The sequence below is a fragment of the Argentina silus genome (assembly GCF_951799395.1).
Source record: "Argentina silus genome assembly, chromosome: 2".
In the NCBI taxonomy this organism is placed as follows: Eukaryota; Metazoa; Chordata; class Actinopteri; order Argentiniformes; family Argentinidae; genus Argentina; species Argentina silus.
Window position 1 is genome coordinate 15,593,885 of NC_139656.1, and position 26,036 is coordinate 15,619,920.

Below are 26,036 nucleotides of genomic sequence, written 5' to 3' on the forward strand. Positions count from 1 at the left end.
GGTGCAGTCACATCCAGGCTGTAAAACCTTTGAAAGGAATGTGGAGAAGCCTAACTGGCAGCAGCAAGTATCTCTGAAATAGAGACACCTCTCTGACAGAGAACCCTTGGCCCATGATGTCGCCAACCCATGGGTGGAGTGTGCCCAGATGCCCAAAGGTGGCCCAGACAATTGTAAGCCTCAACAATGGCCGCCACAATCCAATAGGAGAGGCGTTGTGTAGACACAGCTCCTCCCTTGGCAGGGTTTGCCAAGCAGACAAACAACGATCACAGAACGATGCCGTCCTGGCAATGTAAACACACAGAGCGCATACCGGACTCGCAAAACCTCAGTCTCCAGCAGAGCGCATTGGCTCACAGAACTTTGCAGATTAGCTGCTCTTCATGCCATTCAAAGATGATAAGCATGCGGTCTAGCCGACCTTCCAAGTGGTTAGCCGAAGGTCATATGGGAGACCTAGCGAACGTTACACACGGTAACCAGCTAGGAATTATGTTGAACTGATAAGGGATCAATACCAAATTAGCCAACCTTTCTGGGAACAGGGCACGAATACTTCCTGCACAAGCCCTAGATAAGGGCTCAAATGGTCTGTAAACCACAAGCACGAATCTTGCCGACTGTCCAAGTGCTAGCCGTAGCGTACACAACCTAGGAAGTTGGAAAACGTGAGGAATTATAGCCGAGGTACTGTAGCAAGACAATTCTGTGGAATTGTGAGCACCAAGCTAGCTAACGACCTTCCTGTGTTTGCCTGCTAACTCGGAGAGTAGCAGGTTCGCACAAGGGGAAAAACAGTCAAACTTACTGAATTTGGCTTACCAAATTTGGCGAGCTCTTCCGTGATTGTCGAGCTGAAACTGCAGGGTTCAAGTAGAGACAACCTAATGCCCCAGGAGAACCATAGGATTCACAGTAGAACAGTTAAGCTAAGTTGTATCTAGCTATAAAAAACACTCTATGGTAAGCTTCAGACAGTCAGTGCACTATGAATGAGCCTTGGCTGACCACAAGCGGGCTACGTGCCTGCAGGTGTCCTCAGCCTGTAGAGGCGTGATTGAATAGGTTTTCAGCGAATAGGTACACAGAGTGCATGTCCTATAGTGAGGGGTCGAACCGAGTCGATTGAAAGAGAGCAGGGCTCTTCGCTGAATGTACTTTATCACGTGATCTTATTCCTTGATAGCTATTGATTTATCGTGGCCATTTAGCACTATTTTAAAGCTGAAATTTACATACTGGATCTTTAAAGGAGCAGGATGTATGTCTGTTGGAAATCTGCCACCTCTGGCCACTGTGGCGAAATGCAAAAAGGTTGTGGCTTGAATTGAACCCGGTCGGATTTCATTGGATTCCAAGAACCCTTCCCCCACATGCCCATAGATGGTTGCTTGTTGTTATGTGTGTGGTCTTCTCCAACCGGTAGGACTATTTTTCAGAGTTGTTGCCTATGCTAGTTTGCAACATTGAACAAAATGGATGAAAACCTGAAGGAAAAACTACATTTATTTTTTGGTGCTCTACCCAGGCAAGGTATTTGATTGGTATGATGTGTGACGAGGGGTCACTCATTTCAAATGGGTTTCCATCCCTGGAAACATGGAAAACACACAGAAAACTGTATATTAGATGTTTTTAAGAAGGAATTACAAGATCATCATGTTCACAATAGACATAAATCATCACCCATCTCAGTTTGCCTTTTATCTGTACGTAGCACAAATAGAGAAACATTTCATAATGAGTGTTTAGATGTATGGTACAGTATACCCCAGTGTCTATAGCCTCTAGTCCGTGGATCATCATACCTGATTGGGACGTTCCTGACCAGGTGGGACACCAATTCAGCCTAATTTTAGATGCCATTGTCTTATATTAAGAGGGCCTTCTATGAAGGAAACCCCCAGCATAACAGGTCCCTTGAACAAAAGAGGAAGAGAAACACTGGGCTGGTCTGAGCTGAATTGTGAATTGCTGAGGACACAGTGCCATCTAGAGGAGAGGTTTGGCTGTCCTGTGGCTTTGTGCTCCCATAGTCCCATCAACTGTACGTTTCAGCTAGAGTCCACACAACCCTGCAAGGCTACCATCTGATAACAGATATATTGTGACCAACAAAGGGGAATAGATATCATTACATCATATTGCATATCAATATCTAAGATACATTTGAATATATAAAAAAAAAGAAAAGGAAAATATCATAAAGGACTATTACTTTCATAGTAATAGCCATAACCTCTAGGTTACTATCAAACATATTTTAGTGTCAAATAAAATCAGGTAACTCATAATATAAGATATTTATACATATACCTTTCCCCATAACAAATCCCATGGCTATTTATTACTAATTCTAGAGAAATTGCTTATTCCAGAGACATTAGCTTAACATACGGTATACAGGAAGACATACATGAATTTGAAATATACTATGAGGTTAAAGTAGAGATTCTCAGGTTTTAATTCACTGTTTTCTTTTTTCAGATTCGTTCCACCATTTTTTAATTACAACCTTTTTGATACATACTGTAGCTTCATTGGCAGGTGGTGGTGTTAATCGCAAGATGTGTTACTGCTATGTTTTTACTTCTTGCCACGGTGGTGGGCACCGACCACCATGTAGCTATCTGGTGAAATGTCCTTCACGCCTGGGGGCTTAGCCCTGGCACGGCAGGTCCTGACCTCATGCCGTGTGACCGGCAGTGCTCTGCAGGGGTCATGCTTCTGCAGGTAACCTCCGAAGGTCTCCCAACCACCCCCGACGCGCACCATCACGTGTCTCTCATTCAGCATCTGCAGGACAGGACAGACAGGGAGTACATAGTCAAACAGCAGGTCCAGTCAACCCTGTAGTGCCATTCCCACTGGCCAAGTACAGTTCAACCATGTCAGAACATAAGTACTTGTTTGTTGTACAGTAACTTGGTCTAACTTGGTTTTGAGTTTCCATTCAAATGTGTCTGAATTCAAGGAGGCAGGGTTGATTTTGTGATTACCTCCCCTGACTCTATCTGCTCTTTGTATGACCCCCCTGAGCTGAGGTAAGGCACCCCCCTCTAATCAAATATTTACAAGCTCCTTCTGCCTGGGTAGCAGTGCCCATGAACCCATGAATGGCAAATGATCTCTGAGCCTTAGAAAGAGACAGCTTTGTCAAAATCTCATTAATCCAAATGAAACACTGCCTCGTGGTGCCAGCTGAGCACAGAGGACTAATCCACACACACACACACACACACACACACACACACACACACACACACACACACACACACACACACACACACACAAAAGCAAATTGTATACAGTAAATAGTACATTGGTTTTTTATTTAAAACAGAGCCACATCCAGTGTCAAATTCAAAAGTCTAGGAGTCAAACATACAGAGACATGATCCTTCTCTAAAACAATTCCTCTGACACCCCCACCTCCAGCTGGGCACCTTCCCTTACACCCGCTGTTCTGGTGCTAACCTGACGCTGCCATGGCAACAGCTCTCAAATAATAAAGACAGATGAAAAAAATGAAAACGAGGAAAAAGAGACCAGCTTCTTTTTACAAACTGGCAGCTCCCCATAGACATGGGCATTCCCTAGAGGCCCTGCAGGCCATCAGTCGTCCTGTCACCACCGGCCAACCCCCTCCCTTCCTTATCGCCCATAACCCCTTCATTATGGAGCCATTAAGAATGTGATAATACAAGCAGGTTTACACCTCAGCTCTCCACCTCCTGCCCCCCACCATGCATACTAATGAGAAGATGGACAGAGAAGTTTAAGTGAATAGACACACACAGCAAAACACATACCGCTTGCAGTATGCACACACACACACACACACACACACACACACACACACACACACACACACACACACACACACCATGCTTGGTAATACCAATTACAAAACCAAGGAGCCCCTCAGACATGATGTGTCTCAGCTGTCCAGCTCCAGATTAAAATGTTAAGGCTGACAGGGAGGTCAAGTTTGACATCCCAAACAAACACAAAGGTAAGGGGGAGGAGGGAGGAGGAGGGAAGAGCAGTAGAGGGAAACACCTATTTAGGCATTTTCCACCCAACAATCTTATAGCTGACTTTACAAATGTGGGACAAAAGATGCAGGTATTATACCAACATGCATGTATTCCCTCTCTTTAATTTAAAGTCTCACTGTTAATTTAAACAAATTACACACAATTCCAAGCTCTCTATAAGCAAAATATCTTAGAATTTGGCATATATTTGATTTAGTTACTTAATGGTGAACATTTCACTAAAACATTCAGAACATATGTTACTGTAAAATAATATATGACTGCATATCCTTAACACTAAATATTCACAGTAATACAAGTGACACTATGGGCAATGTTACACAAACCATGCGCTAGATATCCTTGTCTATCTCACTAATCAGATTCCTCCTTGCAGCCCCTGCCCCCACACATCTTCACATATATGTGCCTTGTCTCTATTCCCCTGTGTCCTCCCTCCCTGCCAGCTCTATTGATTCTCCCTCCTGCCTCGTTGAAAGATTAATGAGAATGATAATAGCAGAAGTGTCATTCACCTGTCATCCTCCAGAGGGCATGCTTTAACCATACCCTACTAATGAAAGATTGTACACGTTTGTCTTTTCATTAAAAGTTGAAGGTAAGATGGCTGAGATACTGAATCTCAGTATGAGATTGAGATACATACTGAGATCATTCCCATGTCTATCAATCTGTAAAAGGTTGTTACTGACTGCAACAAAGCACAGGATCAGGGCCAATGTACAGGTGTGTAAAGGCCTTGGTCATGCAATCTTGATAAATACAGACATGATATCCACCATGTAGGGTTCCTGACATTACAACTCAGAACTAATGAATTATGGGTTTCAAAGTTCAATGTAACCTGATACTGACTTATTATTAAGTTTATTTTATTATTTTACTGACTGACACTTTGCCTTCAATTATCTTCCTTTAGGTAATGCCATACTACTGCAATGAATACTTAATGGAGAGATGTCCTCCTTTTATAGACATCAGACCACTGCTATGATATAAAGCAAACTAAACAAAGGTCCCTGTATGCCCTGATGGAAATAGAAGAAATGGATAGAGAGATGATATTGTAAGAGCTTTTAATGTCCTCCTTCTTACCCTAGGCAGATAGCATCCCTGCTAAAGCTTTGCGGCTAATTGGGTGCAGGAAAGAAAAGCTTTCCTTTCTTCAATAGAGGAGAATGCTGGAGCCCTCCAGGGTTAGGCATGATTGAAAAATCTCAGACGGGCAGGGGAGGGTGTCATAGTGGGCCATGCTTTAACGAGCTGTCTGATTAAATCACACCACTAATGACTTGGTCTCTGACTGTAATCAATAGATTCTGCTCTCTAAAAAGCCATGCACCCACAGCAAACCTCTCAGGGCTCACACAAGGGGTTGTCAGGGCCTGGCTAATGGACAGGTCCAATGTGTCTCACTCTACACATACAGGTAGTAACACATCTTTAAATGGGAATGGAGTGGATGCATAGTGCTTCATTCACACAGCAAGCAGGGTGGATGGAGATGTTGCATATAGACAGCTCTTACATTTATAATCTGTTAATAGTAGTTATATACTGTATTTCTTTGAAAATGTATAGCTAAAAGGTATTACTATATTGCATTATTGCATTGCAGTTTTGATACAAAGGACTAAAGTCATGTATCAATGTCTGAGTAAGGGCATCCTGAATATCTAAACAATGTAATGTAAAACATGTACAATACACTGCATTTCAATCAATTTCTGACTATTCCAGAAGAATGCACAGGTGCACACCTCTTAACTGTGCTGAAATTAGAAAAGTGAGAGACACTGTTTGATAGTACAGAACTGCAAGATTACATGCTTCTCACATCCAACTAAACCCAGCCATATGACCTTGGTTGCTGAGAGACAGAAAGAAAGAATGAAAGAATGGAGGGAGAGAAACAATTCAGTGTTTATGAAACCTTCAGGGTACACATTTTTGTTCATGGCATGTTAGATATTGGGGTATACTGAGAAAAAGGTGTTTGTGAGTCTAATGCAGGGATAAGAGTATAGTAAAGCATCTGTAACTTGCTTGTGTCAGCAAATTGACGTAGACCGTTAAATGTGTGGACTATATATATTTTATTCTACAGGGACACACCTTACTGTATAATATAAATTACACATGTCCCCTAAGCTAAACCCTAATTAATAATACAGATGCTTTACATACACACAAATACATACAACATACAGGACATAGGTAGGCTATATATTGTACTGGACAATATATACAATATAAACAGAACATATTTGTGAGAGAAACACTGATTCAAACCCTATTTAAAACCCTCCAATTCTTTTTTTTTTTTTTTTTCCTGTGGAAGGTGTGAACTCATACTACTGGTTGCTAAGCAACCCTGGCTCCCAAGGGGCATTGCCTGGAACAAGTCCTTCTCTACAGATCCCCTCTCTTATTGCAGAGCTTCATATAGCAAAACCAGTCCTAATAGCTCTGTATGTGTCAATCAACATCAAGGGATAAGGATTCAATCATTCAATTGTAAATAAATTGTAAATTGTAATAAAAACAATGTACTGTAATTACTGTTTTATGGTCGTTTACCCCCTGTAATTATGTTGTCACAACTAAAATTAATATACAGTATTTTTGCACGCAACATCCTGTGGTTGATCTATGGGTAGGACTATTTTGCAGAGAGTTGTTGCCAATGTTAGCTTGCAACTTTGAAGAAAATGGAAGGAAAAAACTTAATTCTGCTTTGCCAGAAGCATGCTCTATACACAAAATCTAGTCGATGAAGGCATTAGTATTTGATTGGTTTGATGTGTGGCGATGCTCCACTCATTTCAAACCGGTTTCCATCGCAAGTACAGTCACTACTTTCAAAGGATTTCTCAACAAGATTACATCTAGCCAAATAAGACTGTTTTGGACTGCAATGTTGGTTTCTGTTATTTCCTACTATTATACGTAATCTTCTTCCTCTGAATGTTATATTTTTTCAAAGCTGACGACAGAAGGATATTAATTGTTGTTTTGCTTTAGTTTTTACTAAATTGAAGGCATGTCACAAGCATATATGCACACGTCTAAGGCATCTGTGTCTGTGAGTACATGGACCTGATGCAGGTCAGAAAAACACTAAACGCACTTCTATGGTAGCAACAGACTACGCCTGTATATTGCTGCCAAGGTTGTTGCCACATGATGATGACAACATGATGATGATGACAACACCCATTAACGGCTTTCTTGGATTCACTGTGCCAAACGCATCTCTCATACACTATGAATCCACTGGGCGTTCAGTAGTTCACTTCACCCAGTTATATATTATCAATGATGTGTACATACCCGTATGTAGAGGACCTTCTCCCCCACACGGTAGCGCCCTTTAGGCTGCTTCTCCACAGGGAACCTGGTGGGGCAGCTGCAGGGTTGATCCTCAATTATGTTCCTCACCTGGAACAGCAAACTCCTCTCAAATAACACAGCTAAAGAAAGAGCCTACTCTTGAATGCACTGCAGGCTATAAGAATTATTGATAACATTTGAGATACTATAAATGGATCAAGTTCACACTGATTCATAGGCTACTGTATTTCTCGTAACATTGAAAAAAACCTCAGTGTATTTGTGTGGCGATACTCACAATATCATCCAACAAGTTGCCTGTGCCCATGCTCTTCCTGCCAGAGGACTTGCTGGGGCAACGGGCCAAGGGCGATGGTGAGGGTGAGGGCGAGGGTGGGAGTGGGAGTGGGAGTGGGAGTGGGAGTGGGAGTGGGAGTGGGAGTGGGAGTGGGAGTGGGAGTGGGAGTGGAGGGGAGGCCAGTGGTGTGGTGCAAGAGGGAGGTGATGGAGTGGAGATGTTTGGGGTTGTGGTAGTGGTTGAGGTTGAGAGGGAGGTTTGGGTCGATGTGTTTATGGTCATGGGTGAGTTTGGGCGGGAGGTTTGAGTGGAAGTTGTTACGGTAGTGGGTGAGGGTGGGATGGAGGTTGCAGTAGGGACCATTGTTGGGGAAGTGGGTGGTTCTGAGAGGCAGAGTGGGGTGGGAGGTCGAGTTAGGGGGCAAAGTTGGGCAGGAGGGGCAGGGGGCAGGGGTGAGGTTAAGGGGAGAGGTGGAGGGGAGGGGAAGGGGTAAGCCAGAGGTGATGAGGGTGACAGAGACCCCGCCTCCAACCTCTCAATCTCTCTCTCCAGCTTCACCAGCCCTGGGGGCTCCACACCATATCTGAGACAGAGAGAGAGAGAGAGAGAGAGAGAGAGAGAGAGAGAGAGAGAGAGAGAGAGAGAGAGAGAGACCAGGACTGTCAGTAGGTTGATAAGGAAAACCTAAATACTGCTAGAAGCTCTAACACAGCCTAAGTATGTGATAAATTAATGGTTGTTCTAATGTAAAGTACAGCAGTGTCATCATTATATTTCTGAGAGCTTATGTTTTACATGGGGGCATATCAACTCACCTGGCGGCAATCCTCCCCAGCTCCATAAGACAGAGACACACCTCCCGTGGCTGTTTGTGGAGAACTGCACACACACACACACACGCACACACACGCGCACACACACGCGCACACACACGCGCGCACACACGCGCGCACACACACGCGCACACACACACACACACACACACACACACACACATGCAGTTTAACAATGTACTAAACCCCTCAACAAAGTTGAGAGTAAGTTGAGAGTATTCTATTCTATTCTATTCTATTCTAACTAACCCAAACTATTTAAATATCAGGAGGCACACAGGCAAAACTGATAATAGATCAAACCAATGTGTTTGAATTTCAAGAGCCACAAACACCAGACACATGCTAGCCAATAACAAAGAGTATCATTCATCTACAGAACAAGATGGTAGCAGAGATAGAACAGGACATATGTTTGTGGAAAATGAAAACAAGAGGCATTTTGAATACGGGTGAATCATGTCAGAAGGGCCTAGCCCTTTCTTTAGCGTCCATTCTATCTTTGAAGGCTGAGCTGAAATCCATTCAGGTGCCAGACACGTGTCTTAAGTATGCACACTGAATGCAGCCATGCTCAATGCCTATAATCAACACGTCTTTAAATATTAGGATCCTGAGGCGATTCGAAGTCTTATCAAAAGAACATTTCAGTGGTCACACTAGGAGAAATAGAGATAACTTATTGCCTCACTTTTATTTGTGTCTGATGTTTGCAAAATCATCCCTGGCTTTAGGAATGTTATACCAGTTGTGTTATACCAGTTATTGTGTGTTAAATAAACTCCCCTTCCATGAAGAGAGATGGCAGACAGGGGTGAAAAGAAGTACAAGAGAGAAAAGGTAAGATAGTGAGGTAACCTTTGGTCCTTGACATTGCCAATGATGTTCTTTCTCATCCACCTGTTCTCTAAAGCCACCATTACATCAGGGATACAGCAAGGAGAGAGAACAGGGGGAAAAAGTGGAATAGCTGTCATAACATTCACACTTAGCCTACATTCAGTTTCTCTTGAATGAGAAATCACATACCATACAGTTAGTTAGTTAGTTACATGCAGTTAGTCATTCAAAAAGATGTAAGTATAAACAATTATGTATGTCAGAACATAGAGTGTGGCATTGAAATTCCTGTGTCAGAAATATTGGAAAACCCAGTCGCAGCGTGTGCAATTAACCAGTGAACCAGTTTAATCAGGCATGCAGGGCAACACTACTGCAAGTCGAGGTGGAACCCACACTTTAACACTGGCACTCATGCCCATGCATAGACATGCCCTCATAATATTTGTGCACTGCACGCCATATTTAATATCACAAAACCCACAAATAGAGGTCACTGTGCTAACTGCTAGGTCTCTCCTGTTCCTCAGGCACTGAAGGCATCAAACAGAAGTGAGAGAGTGAAACATGATCCACAGTCAAAGAAGAATAGGTATCTATTCCCACTAGCTAGAGAATCAGCTGGCACTGTGAGCTAATCTGCTTTCCGTCTCCCCTGTTCCAACTCTCCTTGTCTTCTCAGACAGTCAACACCTCTGTTTAAACCCATACTGCCCAGCAGCATGTCCTCCAAAGCTAGTGGGGGAAGCCTAGGTTAGCATCATCGTGGCCATGAACTGATCAAAGCCAGGGGGTCAGTACAGTACAGGACAAAGAGAGAGGTGACACTGATAGGATCTGGCTATTGATCAGGTCTGTGCCTATGGGGGCTATGCTGCTATAGGATTGAGGAGAAAATGGGATAGAGGGAAGTTCCTCTACAGAGGACAGTCCATATGGGACATGGTGTATGGTCTGTAGCCAATTCATAATTTCAGAGACACCTGCAGAGGTTCTATTTTAAACAGATAGTGTAGGTATCTTTAGAATGACAGATCGAGAAACTAGCACATGGTTAAAGAGATAGGTACACAGATGGGTGCTCCACTCACCCAAGCCCTCCGACTCAAACAGGTAGGTCTCGTCCACTCCAATCTTACGACACCAGTAAAGGAAGTTGGCAGTGTTGTCCCGGGCGAAGAAGGAGCCAGAAGATGTGTCAGCCCGCCAGCGGATCACCCTGCGTATGAAGGGCTAGGCACAACACACACACAGACATAATACCTAAATCAGTGTCCATATAATATCATATCATATGATATCATATAATTTGTGGACCCCAGAAAGAGTGGCTGTGGCAAGAAATACAGGTAATTGGGGATTACATGAACAGTTCAGACCAATAGGGCAAAGCCTCTCCGAACTGTATCAAAGAGGTCAATTAATTACATCAGGGTTGGTGTCACTCACTCCATGGCCTCATCAATTTTCTAATCCAGATTTAATTGCATTTTAATTTGTGGTCAAATGAGCCAGCTATTCACACTTCCCTCCTAATATAGCAAGTCAAGATGCGAACCAGTACAAATAACTCCAACAAAGTACAGTAGGAAGGTAAGACGTGTTCTGTATAAGATTGATAAATTCAGATTTAGAAAACAGTCACTAGGAAATGCAATTCAAGAGAGACAATTAAGCTATGATTTCTGCAGTTCCCTGGCTGTATCAGCAGCACAGAGGGAAGGGGTGAGGGGAACCACAGATGGTGGCTTCAAAACCACAGACTCTCAGAGGAGAATTCTACCCTTTGTTGTGTGCTTCTGAGTGCTTCTGACTGATGGCTGGGTTTCACCATGACTTAAAAATACACCAGACGTATTACAGAGATTGGCTAATTAGTGGGATTGCTTCAGCATGTCCAACTATTGTTATTGCTCACACTTATTAGTGGGCTTGCTTCAGCAAGTCCAACTATTGTTATTGCTCATACTTATTCTTATTCTTACTCTTATCATTTCAATTCTTACGATTTGTCGGTATGCTACTCCTACTACAGCTTTTAAGCTATTCACACCAATCAAATGTTAAAACATGCAGAGAGGTCTAACTTGAGTTGCTTACATTTATATATTTTTTTTTAAATGGCACTAGTTTTATAAAGGAGACTAGACTTTTGTCTTATTAGATGCTGATATTGTTGGTATTTTATTGTGTTATAGTTCATGCAATGTTGGCCACCATGTTCTGAGGGATGAGGAACCTTTTGTTGTAGCTATTTTTGGATGTTTGAATGTTTTTAATTATTATTATTTTATTTTATTTTATATTTACATTTTTTTAATATATAAATCGTATTTATATTTTATATAGCCTTCCTTTACTTTTGAATAGGTTTGAAAATACCTCAAAACCTTTGAAAAGGTTTGAATGCTTCACTCACAATGTCATGGGAGAAGGTTAATAAAACCAGTGTTCAAAATGTAACTGTGTGTGTCTTTTCAGAATTTCAACCAACTTGATTTTTCAACTTGGAGGAAAGTAACTCAATTACTTGTAACACTGTTGAAAAATACATTGTATTCATACAACATATTACTTTGTAGTTGTGAAGATTTTGGCTCAAGCCAGAGTGAAAATATAAAATAATGCAAAGCGAAAAATGATGATTTCATTATATTTGAAAACTTTCATTGGTTTTAATTAATTTTTTGATTTAACTTTACTACACATATTTGCTTTTTTCAAACTGATTTTTTTTACTTACTTGAGAAAAATTTAGCTGTAACAAATTGACGCAATTTTTTTACTTTGATCAAAAGTATCATTCAGTGTAACATACTATCTGTCTAATCTTCTATCTTTCCAACCTTATATCTATCTAACCTTTAAACTATCTAGCATCATCCTTTCTTCCTTTCACCAGTCACTACTGTTTCACTCAGTATAACCCACACTGGCTAACCTCTTAATTGCTTTGATATTTCTATACCTCCCCTCTCTCATCTATTAATTCATCCATCCAATCAAGCAACTTATCTCACTTTCTTTCAACTACCCAGAAAATCATCATCAACCCTGAGAAAAGCTTTCTAATACCATTCAACTTCTCTAACGCTTTATCTATCTATCTATCTATCTATCTAAAATTCTATCCATCCATGATTACACAACAATGCACTCTCTTGTTCTATCAGTTCTACCCCACTAAAAACACTCTCAACCAACCAACTCTACCACTCTCAACCATTCAGTCAACCTGCTCTCTACCCACTCCACTGAAGTACCCCTGGCTCATCCTATCTATCTATTTATCTATCTATTTCTCTAACATTCGATCTATTCAACCAACCAAACCATCTCTAACATTATCCGCTACCATAATAAGACTATCTCACTTTCTTTCACCTAACCAGAAAATCTGTCTATCTATCAAAACATCTTTAAATGTTTTCCACTACCAAAATAACACTTTGCAAGCCCACAAAAGGGCTTTTTAAATGTATTTTTCTAATTGACTTATCTTCTCCAGTCAGAGCAGAAATACAGCTATCTGTGTTGTAAAAGACTAAGCTGGGTTGTATTAGTCCTTTAAATACATGTGAGACGACACATAATTCAGCCCTTTTAAATGATATGTACATTAGTAAGCTGTATTTGTCTGCATCTGCTTGCAGTATTAGTACTGTATGTTGTTAGATGTAATGTACTATATGTGCTGTACTGTATGTGTGTATGGTAGCACAGTACCTTGTTGTTGCTGGCCTGGATCATCTTTTCCTGGAGCTCCTGGGCCAGCTGACACAGTAGAACACCATTGTCCAGCCTGTCCATCAAACTGTCAGCCGTGACCTCAGAGTCTGCAGAGAACACAGTCAGAGTCACCAAGCTACAAGTAGGCTGGTGAAGGGTAGCCGATTTGAACCAAATGGTTGCACTGAACAGTAGATTACACCTCACAAGAATGCTGCATTTACCCATGTAATTTCATAGATGAATTTGTTTTAGCCTATATGATAAGTGTACATAACAGTAGTAACATATTCAGTGTACAGAATGCTATATTATGTCAAGAGGTTTTACCTGAGGTTACCATTCACTAATGATACATTACAGAAAGAAAACAAATACTGCATTATAAGAACAATTTAGTTTGAATTGAATACACACCTAGAAAATATGTTTGCATTGCATTTGCATTGTTAGTAAAGTAGAGGCCTGCGTCTATGAGTTAAAAGGAGTATTTAGTCTACCAGACTCCAGCAGGCTGTGACATGTTCCGTCCCTTCATGTCTTCCCTCCACATTACACTGGAATCTCTACAGTGTTCCCCTCAGTGACCAGACATGCAGGGGTATTTCAAAGATTTAGGTCAATGTGTTAGTGTCTTCACAGTTCACAGCATCAATACTGTAGCAAGTTCCCTGTTATCCAATACTGTATACAATATCATGTCAGCACCATGAGCTGTAACTCTGAAAAAATGATACCTTGTATTGACACAGCAAACAATTGCACAAGAGTCTAAATAAACCATCACTCACTGAAATAAAAATGTAAGTCTTGGTCTTAGTCATAGTCTAGAGGCATTGTTAAAAAAGTGTCTTGGAAGCCCCAAACTGGAAACAGGTTATAGAAGGTGAACAGGTTCAAAAACCATTGCACCAAGGTCATCTGACTATCTTACCCAGGATGCTGTTGATCCAGAAGGCCAGGTCTTCTCTCATGGGCAGCAGGCTGGACTCGTGGCGGCAGGGGAGCCACTGGCTGTACTGCTGTGGACTGGCCAGCCCCGGTCCAGGATTGTGTTTGGGGCTGAGTGGGAAACTCATCCCTAGCCCAGTCAGGTGTCTGGGACTGAGTGGACTGCTCAGGGTCTCCACTGGGCTGCTCATGGTTGGGGGGGGCCTCTCTTACCTGCTGGATAGAAGGTTTAGGAGATGTTACTGTTGAATGAAATGTTATTAATATTTCAGAATATTCTAAATTGTCACATTTCCAGACTGGCAACATTCTGTATTTACTTCTGGGGAGGGAATTGGAGGGCTTATTTGGGGATAGTTATTTCTGTGTGTGGTGCAAATCAGCTCTTTGTCAGTGTGATTCAGGTTGGCTGTTCTGTTTTTAGGTTGAAATACATCACAAGCTGAATCTAACTCAACAAGCCCTGGCCTCAGTACAGTTGACAGTGCACCTAATGGTGTGGAACTCCCTCAGTGACCCTAAGTATGCCTGGGAGCCCTCCTCTCCACCACCCACCCAGAGCAGGGGCCCGGGGCCAGGGGCCAGGGGCAGAGCTAGAGTCCAGAAAGGAGCTAGGAGAGTAGTCTTGATCATCAAAACATAGTGGGAAGACTGTCCACTACACTCCCAGATGAGAGGTGGAGAGTTGGGGTTGGTTTAAAATAAAGGCCAAAAACATGGATGCCCACAACTAGTACACACAAACATAAACACGCATAGTAAACAATATATACTGTAAATGAACTATTCATTTGCAAAAAACACACAAGCAAAACACATGCAAAGACAACAGACACACGCAGACATATTGTACACACAAGATACTTCACCATCATGAACACACAAGAACACACTTTCAAACTTTCAAACACAAACATTAGTCAAAAAAACGCTTGTGGTTATTGATGGCAGGGTAGGATTTAACAGACAAACATCTAAAGCCCAGAGTGAATCTCCTGGCGTCATCGTATGGCTCATTTCTCTTGTTTCCAGACAAGTATTCATCATAAAAGCTAGCCCCATGCAGAGACACACTCTGGCTTCCCGTAAGCCTCACTCAGCCAACACACAGCTAATCTACTAGGCTAACAACAACACATACACAGGGTCGCAAGGCAGGATTAAAGACACACAGGTCAACACAAATAACGAGTGAGTAGAGTAGTAGTGTGTTAGTTGAGATGACTTCACTCGATCAGATGTCCCTTTCAATTGTCAAGATGATTTGTGTTCTTTTTTAAATGACTATTGTGACTACTGAGATGTAGAATTGACTACGTACAACACCAGCAGGCGTCATCACTCAACTTTAAACAATTTGTTGACCTACAGTATCTACTGTATCATGTCAGTAATGTCTTCTTTTACTATGTCTGTCATACATACTGCCATGTGTCAAGGTAGGCCTCTATGGTTTATAGAACAGAAGCCCCAGGCTAGGGTAACACCTGGAAGACAGATGTGTGGAATCCAGACAGGTACATGTAAGAAGAACTCCTGCTACTTTACCCTCCTATCTATTCTCTCTGTGATGTGAGAGCATGAGATGGTACAGTACAACGCAAGCAGTCAGTAACCATAACCTTATTCTACAGGCGCAGAAGTAGGCCAAAGTTTGGAGTGTGAAATTTAGGAACCTGTGTGTGTGTGTGTGTGTGTGCGTGTGTGTGTGTGTGTGTGTGTGTGTGTGTGTGTGTGTGTGTGTGTGTGTGTGTGTGTGTGTGTGTGTACCAGCAAATCCTTGAAACATCCAAAGACAGCTGGGTGTCTCTATAATATGTTCGCACTGTTCGTTTATCTTGAGTCACCTTCCAAAAGGGTAGCTTTGTAAATGCACCATGCAGGCATAGGAAGGAGACAAGGTGAGCAGACGAGAGAGAGGCCTGTCTGCCAAGTATGTGGTGGTTTTTCAGGCTGACCGGCAGGGCATGGGAGCCTCTCTCTCAACACAACACACAGATGCCAACGTTCACACCTCCGCGACAGGATGGTCCTGTGCTGGGAAATGAAGACAAAGGTCACTGGCCTACCTTTTAGATACAAGGTTCCTTTATCCCCAAAGCAAAATACACACAGATGCACACATCTATATATATATATATATATATATATATATATATATATATATATATATATATATATATATATATATTGATATGTGTGTATCATGAAGCTGTGTATGTCTGCACATTTCTTATTGACGAGCATATCCATCTGTCTTTGAACTAGATGAACTGTGTGCATCTGTGTGTATCATTAACACGCGCACACACACACACACACCCACACACACACACACACACACACATATATATATATATATGTGTGCACCAAAAAAAAAAAAAACACACCAAACTTTACTATCTTCACCTACCTGTCCCTGCTAAGATACAAGGAGGAACAATTGGGACACACAGATCATGTTGGAGCGTGGCTCTCACAGCACAAACAATGGCAAGACTATCTACTTGTTAAAACCTTTGACTACTAACTCTATGGCGGCCTAAAGGCGACTGTTTTGTCTGTTTTCTTTCAAGAGGAATTTGTCTTAAAATGGTGCTCTTTTACACACACACTCACACACTCTCACACTCTCTCTCCCTCACACACACACACACACACACACACACACACACACACACACACACACACACACACACACACACACACACACACACACATTTGAATACTGTATTTGGGTTGACAGTAAAGCATTACATCAAAGAACCCAAAATATAACAAAGGTCATACAGATATTCATGGATACAAGTAGCACTGTCTTTGCCACACAGCTAAGCTTCCCACAACAACTGACACAGAACAATATCTTGCAAGCTGCTTGGCTTTTTTCTTTGGGAGGCCTGCAATTTGAAGTCCATGTTCAAGGTTGCCAAATATCAGTATTACTACTCATATCAGTATGTTGTAGAAAAGGCTTCCTCCATGTAAAGACTGAATAAGCAGCCTACTTCTAATACAACAGCAATGTCAGGTGTATTAGAAAAGACCTCACACACACACACACACACACACACACACACACACACACACACACACACACACACACACACACACACACACACACACACACACAGGCCCATACTTGTACTAACATTAGGTACTCCACCTCATTCATACCTTCTACACAAGATTTGCTTCAATGACATTTTGCAGCCTGTAATTTTGCTGCTTATTCATGACAGTAGCCTATATCTTAATGATAGGGAGCATCTTCACAGGGTAGCATTTGGGGGAAACATTTAGAATTATTTAAAATACAAAAACAAACTTCAGTATTTCTGTTGTGCAAAAGCATTCATGCGAATACATGAGCATGTATTACACTTGACATTGATTGATAGTCTTGTTCCCTATGGCCCAGCTCAGCTCCTATCCTGAGCTCTCCTGGGATAGGCCTGACGTACCTCCCACATCTGGGGTAGGTAAACAAGTGTACTCTCATCTAGCTGAGAGAAGTTTTCCTCTTTTCAGGTTTGCTCTTGAATATGGGTCTGGGCAGCACCTTTTAACTAGAACAGACAACTGTTTATCTAGACACTGCAGTGCAGTCTAATCACCAGTGATTGTAAAAATGACCACCAAACAGCCAGCAGAGATTTTATGAACATATACTGTATCTCCATCTTTTCAAGATCTAAGTATCTAATTAACTATTCACAACAGAACATGAAGGGTTATCTCAAATTGATGTCTGACAGCATTGCTAGCAGCTATAACATTCTAAACCAGCATCTGACCAAAGATTTAGTATCCCAAGTATTGTCTCCCATACCGAAACAACTCAACAGAGATAATGTGACTCTTCTGGATACAGGTATCGAATGTACTATGGACCAGAGTGTAGGCTACAGATCGCTGGGCTCTAACCCCAGTGCATGGCCCTCCTTCGGCTGGTTCCAGACTAAATAAACCTCTGACCGGCAGAGAACACAGTAAGGTTGATTGCCCACCGCTGTTTATGCACATTAAACAATAGGGCTTTGCTCTAGAATTCCACTGGAATCAAAAAAATGAAATCAAATAGAAAAAAAATATTCAGCCCTGACGGTTTTAAGGTGACAATTTATGAAATAAACAGTAACCACAGCACAAGCTGTTCATTGAGAGAATATTGGCCCAACTATAGCTATAGCCCTCTGGGCCCCAGACACTGACGATGGATGGATCTGGCCTGCTGCAAGCTGGTCCAGGGTCAGCTACTGTACCAAGGTGTTTGAGGGAGATCTGTGCCCTAAGACCCGCCCATATATTGTGAGACTTCTGTGAGTTTTCTTCTAAATGTGATTTTAAACACATCCTGTCTTATTCATTTCCATGTTTAATGGTAAAAAAAGATTTCAGAATTCAGCTTGAAATGGAAGCTTTGGCAATAGAGCTGCAGTAGCCTATCGATCGATCTAGCTCGTCTTTTAGTAGCCTATCTATCGATCTAGCTAGTCTTTTAGTAGCCTATCTATCGATCTAGCTAGTCTTTTAGTAGCCTATCTATCGATTACTTGTGCTGTCTCACTAAAAGTGAATGCTACAGATTAAAAATATCAGACTATCTGAATCCCAATTATTAGAGGAAGTTGAGATAAATTATTTAAGGGAATATCTACTCAGATCCATATAACATATTTGTCAAGATTACAGCATTATCATCACTGATATATTTAATTGATAAATGGATGATTTAATTTATATATTTAAGTTTATCAGGACATTATTTAGTAACAATACGATAAAATAGTGAAATTGATGGTAGTAGTGGTGAGTAGTAAACCTACAAGTAATAGAGCAAGTATCAAAACTAACAACGATGTATGACATTCATCATTTACAGTATCACATCATTATCACCATCACCATCATCTTCATTATCATCAAACATTACACAATCTTTCTTACGATACATTATAAAGCCAATACTTACACAAAGTAAAACTCAACAGTGAATCAAATGCTTCAGTAAGTCCCTGCAGGAGCAATGAACATTGACCCTCTTTGGATCGGCACAGAAGAAAACATAATTTGCAGGTTATCCTCTCTTGGCTACCTGCACTTTTCAATGGAACACCCCTGCGCATTTAAAAGTTTGTTCATTTGTCAAAGTCGTCCAATTGTAAAACTTCACGCCTCTAGTGTTTTGTGTGATGACTCCTCCACACATTACGACGACCTTGAGGGAATGACGCGGTAAAAGGGGGAGCAAGAGGCGTAATGCAGCATTCCAGTACACTACTGCTAGGCCAGTCACACAAAGTAATGTTGCTAGAATGTAATTAAAAGCGCAGTGAGGCGACAATTAATATATCATATATTGATATATCAGTGATGATTAACGTCATTTACAGTATGTTTATAGAGTAAAATCCAGGTGCAACATTTTAAAGAACTCCTTTTTGTGACTGATTCAAATAGCTCTTTCTGACTTGTCTTCTGTGTTTGCCAATAGAAAATAACCCGCCCACCTACAGTATACTACGTTCCGTTATAGAGAGGTCCACACATGTTTTTTTAGTTTTTTTTTATTATCAATAACTGTCTAAATTACAGATAACAGGACAGTCATAGCTGCTATTGTGGTAATATATATACATTCGTTTGTAACGTTTTCTCTGTTCCAAGTTCCCATAGAATGCTGTAGAAGGTGTAGGATGTCCTTTCACATCCATATTACACAACAGAGCTTACTACAACATGTTACTACAACAAGTACTTCAAGGTAACTATTTGGATATTGGATGATGACATAAGCGAGATAATAGGCACATTGTATATACACTCACCGAACACTTTATTAGGAACACTATACTAATACTGGGTAGGGCCTCCCTTTGCTCTCAAAACAGCCTCAATTCTTTGTGGCATTGATTCCACAAGATGTTGGAAACATTCCTTTGAAATTCTGGTCCATGATGACATGATTGCATCACGCAATTCCTGAAGATTTTTCAGGTGCACTTTCAAGCTGTGAATCTCCCGTTCTATCACATCCCAAAGGTGATTCAGATCCGGTGACTGGGAAGGCCACTGAAGAACACTGAACTCATTGTCATGTTCATGAAACCAGTTTGAGACGACTTTTGCTTTGTGACATGGTGCATTATCATGCTGGAAGTAGCCATTAGAAGATGGGTAAATTGTGGCCATGAAGGGATGCACATGGTCAGCAACAATACTCAAATAGGCTGTGGCATTCAAGCATGATTGATTGGTATTAACGGGCCCAAAGTGTGCCAAGAAAACAATCCCCACACCATTACACCACCTCCACCATGAGAAGGTGTACAGGTGTTCCTAATAAAGTGTTCAGTGAGTGTATATGACAGTCATGTTGTATGTTAAAGCCAATGCACTTATAGGCCATCCTTTACCTTTGGCAGCAGAGGGCGCTATTTATCATGAACAAGTATCAAACTTCCCTATTTCTTACTGAGATGTACAGTTTTCCAAGTGGTACTGTATAACATGCTGCATTAAGCCCATTCATGATTTAAACATCAAGATAATAAAAATCTTAACAGGAGAGATTGATCTTGCATGTATGATGAACTCGTGGGATCCTACTCCAGGCCAGCACAAAACATCCTCACACTATTCCCACCCCCCTCCCTATTTCCTGATGGTGAAGCAGCTATATTACATCCTCTCTCCACAGCCTCCCGCCCCAAGCCACTGTAACATGCTCATTAATATCTTGTTTATTGGTGCTCAAGCAGAGGGGGAGCAGGAGTAATTGCATTTTTCGGCAAAAGCAGGGGTGGGGTAGGTGGGGTAGGAGGGACATGCAGCTTAAGGGCTGCTATCAATCTAGGGGGCACCGAGGCGATGACATGCTAACCCGTGTGTGTGTGTGTGGGGGGGGGGGGTTGTAGTCTCAGGTGGGGCTGATCCGTGACTCCCTCTCAGGGGACTGGTCTCTCGTGTCCTTAAAGCCCTTCAGACACACCCCTTACCCCTCCTCATTTGCACTGGTTAACATTCATCCCACCAGACTCACATATGTATGTGCATGTTAATTAGTGTGTGTGTGTGTGTGTGTGTGTGTGTGTGTGTGTGTGTGTGTGTGTGTGTGTGTGTGTGTGTATGTTAATGAGTGCGTGCGTGTGTGCGTGTGTGCGTGCGTGCGTGCGTGCGTGCGTGCGTGCGTGCGTGCGTGCGTGCGTGCGTGACACAGAAAGAGAGTATCGGTTTACATTTTATTTTTACTGTGTTGCCATACGCTAGTGTTTCTATGAATTACTACCTTAGAGAGAGGTTCCACGGGACGGTGATCTCATGATAGACAGGCAGATTGTAGATGTGACACTCATCGTGTGACCTCAGGAATCAATGTGTATTTGAGAGCCGGACGTGCTGCCGCTGTGTTAAAAGCATGTTACACCAATTTAACAATGACTCAGAAGCACCTACAGAGTTAATTAACAGTTCCAGAGCTTCTGGAACTCATCTCAGACTTCAAAAGAAGGTCTGCAATATACCACATTTTATAGATGCTGTTAACTCACAGTGTAGTGCAGTACCATTATAAAACTACTATAATTCACATGCAATTTTTGTTGTTGTTGATAGTGTTCTCATAGTGGATTCCAACATGTGTTTCATTTTATATGCAATGTAAAATACTATGTAAATTGCATTCATGCTTCTGAGGTAGTACTAAAACAGAATGAAATAGGATTTATACAGTAGGATGACCCATCAGACGGCTCTGTTAAACCACCAGTGCATGGTTCTCTGTCTCAGCCCTGGCTGGGGTGGACAGAGATTGTGTTAAGAGAAGAGAATATGTCTCAGATACACCACATGGATCAGCGGGCAGGACCCTGACAGATGGCATTACATGTTGCCAAGACAACCAGAGCCATTAGTGTCCCCCGACAATTCCAAAATAGGGGTGTGGTGGGAGGGATGAAGGGGTGTGTGTGTGTGTGTGGGGGGGGGGGATCCAGCAACCATGTGCTGTGAACCACTCAAATTGGTCCCCGGGGTCAAGAGAACCTGTGCACCATCAGATGGGTTCACACTTATTAGGGACACAGCAATGTTTCATTACTATGTCAAATCAGGAAGGACGGATCTCATTTTCAGGGGAACAGGTGCTGCATTCAAATAATTTAATATTTGCCTTAAAAGTGAAATATGCAATGTTTTGATAGCTATGCATTGTTGCTTGGGTATCCACATTTGAAACACCTCACTGCCTCAAGGTGATATCATTGTATTGGAGCATAGTTACTTTTTCTGAGAGCGGCATCTCCTCCTGGATTCTTGAATGTAACTCAAAATATTTTTGTCACATAAAGTTGAACACTCTTAATATTGAACACAAACCTCAAACACAGGAAAAACATAGCAATCTTGAATTTAAGTCAGAATTCCATGCATTTTGTATTTATCATATGTCACTGAAAAATGAAGGAGTACTTTCTCATCTCTTACTCCAGGTCTCGAAGGGACTTAATTTGTTTTTAATCAGCTTGCTGGCCTTTCCGTAATTAAACACGAGCATTGGAGAATTAAATCAAACTCTGAGACTCAGGCGGGAAGTGGGTGTGAGCCCTTCATATATACTAATGGAGAGTGTCGGTGGTGCCAGACAAATGAAGGCTATATTACTACAGCAGAGTAGGAAGGTCAGTAGCCTCAGGGTTTTATGTTTTTTTAATTACACTGGCTGTACAGGTTTGTCACTGTGTACACGTAAAAATGAGACAGGGGCAATATTGGACTGGGAATTATGAGACTTTCAATCAGGTAGGAATCTGGCGAACCAAACTACCATATCCAATGGCAGTTTATTTGTTGGTTGTATGTTTGATTTCATGATTAATAGAGGTTATGAAAGAATTGACTGAAACTTGAAACATCCATGTCGTTGTTATCTTGGTCCACCTTTTCAATTATATGAAATGTGTCTTCATGATATGTTTTCTGGCATCCAGAAAAGATTTGATCCACAACCTCATGGCATCATGCCCTGCCAAAATATGGCGATATTATATTTTGCTAACAGCGTGTAATATTATGTTGTGTTATATGATAGGTTATACATATAGTTCATAACCTATCATCCCGCAGTGTTTGAAATAACCGCCAGGGGGAGATATAGCTACTTCGTCTGCCAACTTTGCTGCTCCCCATATTAGTCAGAAAAGGAGGAGAAATATGAAGAGGTAATGAATTTAGAAAAGAGCAGGATGCATTTGTGATCAGTTGATTTCATTCTGATTCAAAGGAGGAAATATTGAAGCACTGATCAATCATCTAAGACAATAAATATTCCATTAAATATTTCTCACATACTGTATGGTTTTTATGCTTTCAAACATCTTTCCATTGAGACTTACAACAACCTTTTCAACACATGAGAAATTTCAGCCATCCCCCTTTCCCCAGCATATACCCATCATCCTCTTCAATTAAAGCATATTACATCCTCTAACACCGAACATTAGACTAAACTCAACCCTGCAGGTCTGTACAGTAGCTCTCCAGTTCTAAGGTTACCCAACAAAGACCTCACTCCTCCACACTCCTGCATTAATTTTACATGGCCTCCCCTCACTCTCTCATTCAGACATGGCCTCCCCCTCACTCTCTCATTCAGACATGGCCTCCCCCTCACTCTCTCATTCAGACATGGCCTCCCCCTCAGTCTCTCATTCAGACATGGCCTCCCCCTCACTCACTCATTCAGACATGGCCTCCCCTCACTCACTCATTCAGACATGGCCTTCTCCATGAGCTTTTGTCTGAAAGAGGTTGTCGTCTCTCGGTCTCTCTGTCACTTGGATTACAACCACTCTGTCTTAACCAGATTATCCCGCGAGTGTGGAAGCAATGGAGTGCCACTTTAATGTCATTACCATGTGATGGAGTGCTTGTGATGGCTCTGTTATCAATCCTCAGTCTCTTAACCCCTGTCGTCAGGTGAAGGATTGGGCCTCCACTCCCTGTGTTAATAAGTCAACAGTAAACATGTTGTCTGCAACAAATGAAGAAAAAATATAGTTTTTTATTAATAATTTAGGTGACCATTTCCCTATGATAATAAGGGAATAATAAGGTGACATTTCCCTATGAATACCCTACTGCTTATAATGTGTAATGGGGAAATGTGTAATGAGGGAATTGTGGTGGGTGTGGGTGTGGGTGTGGGTGTGGGTGTGGGTGTGGGTGTGGGTGTGGGTGTATAGCTACAGCATGATCTTTTGTAAGAATTTATTATACTTGGCCCAACACCGAAAAGGAAAAGTATGTTTTCAGGTCTGGTTTCATCTCTCTCTCTCTCTCTCTCTCTCTCTCTCTCTCTCTCTCTCTCTCTCTCTCTCTCTCTCTCTCTCTCTCTTCTCTCTCTCCTCAACTGACAATCCCAGAGTCTCTCATGATAACCACATTTCACCCCTCTGCCTGTTTCTTTTTCCACAAGTGTCCCGGTCTCCATGGCAACCTGTCTCAGCTTTAGAGGGATGGACAAAAGGTTTATAGAAATAGCAAGGACAGACAAGCACACAAATATGAATGATACACACACTGTGTATCAGAGCACTCAGTTAGGCATGTGCACTGTGTCTAAATCCTTATACAGATACACACAAGGTTGCTGCGATAATGAGTTTGGATGAACATCACACACTGACACTCTGAGTCTAGGACAAGGATGTGAGTTTGAGTGTAAAACTGGAGTCACAAGGCAGAAACAGTGTGATGGATGATCTGGGGGTTGTTACAGGCACAGACACATGTTCACATGGTTCTCCAACGTACAAGCACTGACTGTATCTCTGCTATGCATCGTCTTCTTTTTGTCTTCTCTCATTATCTCCTTTCCCACTGCTTTGTTTGCTTTCCTTCTTCAATAGAGGGGCTGATACAGCCCACAGGCACACACTGTCTGAGCCACGGGGACATACATACTCTACGTCTCTGCTGACATCACAATGCCTCAATGTGTGTGTGGCCAATAGGAGTGTGTGCTGATTTCCTCATTGAATCTCATAGAGATGTTGTGGTGTGCCACACCCATTTTCTACAACACATTTCTCTGTAATGATTTATGTGAATCCCAACAAATGTGTTATCCTATGAGCTCAATCACATCTCCTCATTAACAGTTTCCACTATTCTCTCACACTCTTTATCTCTCCCTATCCCTCTCACTCCCTCCCTCTCGCTCTCTCTCATCCCGCAACCTCTCCGTCTGTTGTCTGTCGTCCCCCGTGATTCCCCCTCTGTCTTCCTGGCTGCTCCCAGACGGCTCATTGGCTGGCTAGACTCCAGGGGTCGAGTGACATCATGGCGTCGTGCCACACCACACACGGCATGCTCTCATGTGGGTGGCTCCATCTCTGCTCAGGGATCCGTCTGACTTACTTACCAGGCTTTCCCTCTCTTCTCCTTCCTCCCTCTCTCCGCTCTCTCTCCTCTCACCTCCTTCCTCCCCTTCTTCTCCCTCCCTTCTCTCGCATCCTTCCTCCACCCTTTCCGCCTGCCCTCCTCTCTCTAAACGGCACAGGTATGTCTGCCAATAGCAGGTCAGAGGAAAGGGTTTTCTCAGTAAGAACCGTCTGTGAGAATAGGGTGTATGTCTATTTGAATGCAGGGAGTGACATTAACTAATCAATCTATTTATGAGCAGCGCTTTGGAAAGACTGTGCGCCAAGCTGTTAAAGCAATATCAGCCGTCCCACAGCACTCATAATTTCACTGAACAAGGAAGGCTATCGAAAGCAATTAAATCAACATACATCGTGCATCACAGCAGCCTATCTCTGCAGAATGGTCCTACTTGGCCTGTGGGCAGCACCTTTGTTTACAACCCAAGGACATTGCTTGAGTGACTTGCTGAAGCCCCGGAGAGAGAATACTTTCAAAAGGCAGTGTGGTTTTTCACAGCTGACATACCAACCGGAGGTGCTGACTTTCAATTTGAGAGAAAGG

General features: G+C 42.1%; 1 protein-coding gene across 1 annotated transcript; it reads right to left on the minus strand.

Moving 5' to 3' along the window:
• Positions 1-2,589: 2,589 nt before the first annotated feature.
• gas2b (growth arrest-specific 2b) lies at positions 2,590-14,239 on the minus strand (the record flags this gene model as incomplete). The annotated part of the gene is made up of 8 exons (XM_083665171.1): positions 2,590-2,799; positions 7,398-7,505; positions 7,696-7,800; positions 8,161-8,278; positions 8,511-8,574; positions 10,460-10,601; positions 13,095-13,204; positions 14,032-14,239. 8 exons carry the CDS (start codon positions 14,237-14,239, stop codon positions 2,590-2,592), a joined length of 1,065 nt encoding a protein of 354 aa, XP_083521297.1.
• Positions 14,240-26,036: the final 11,797 nt, after the last annotated feature.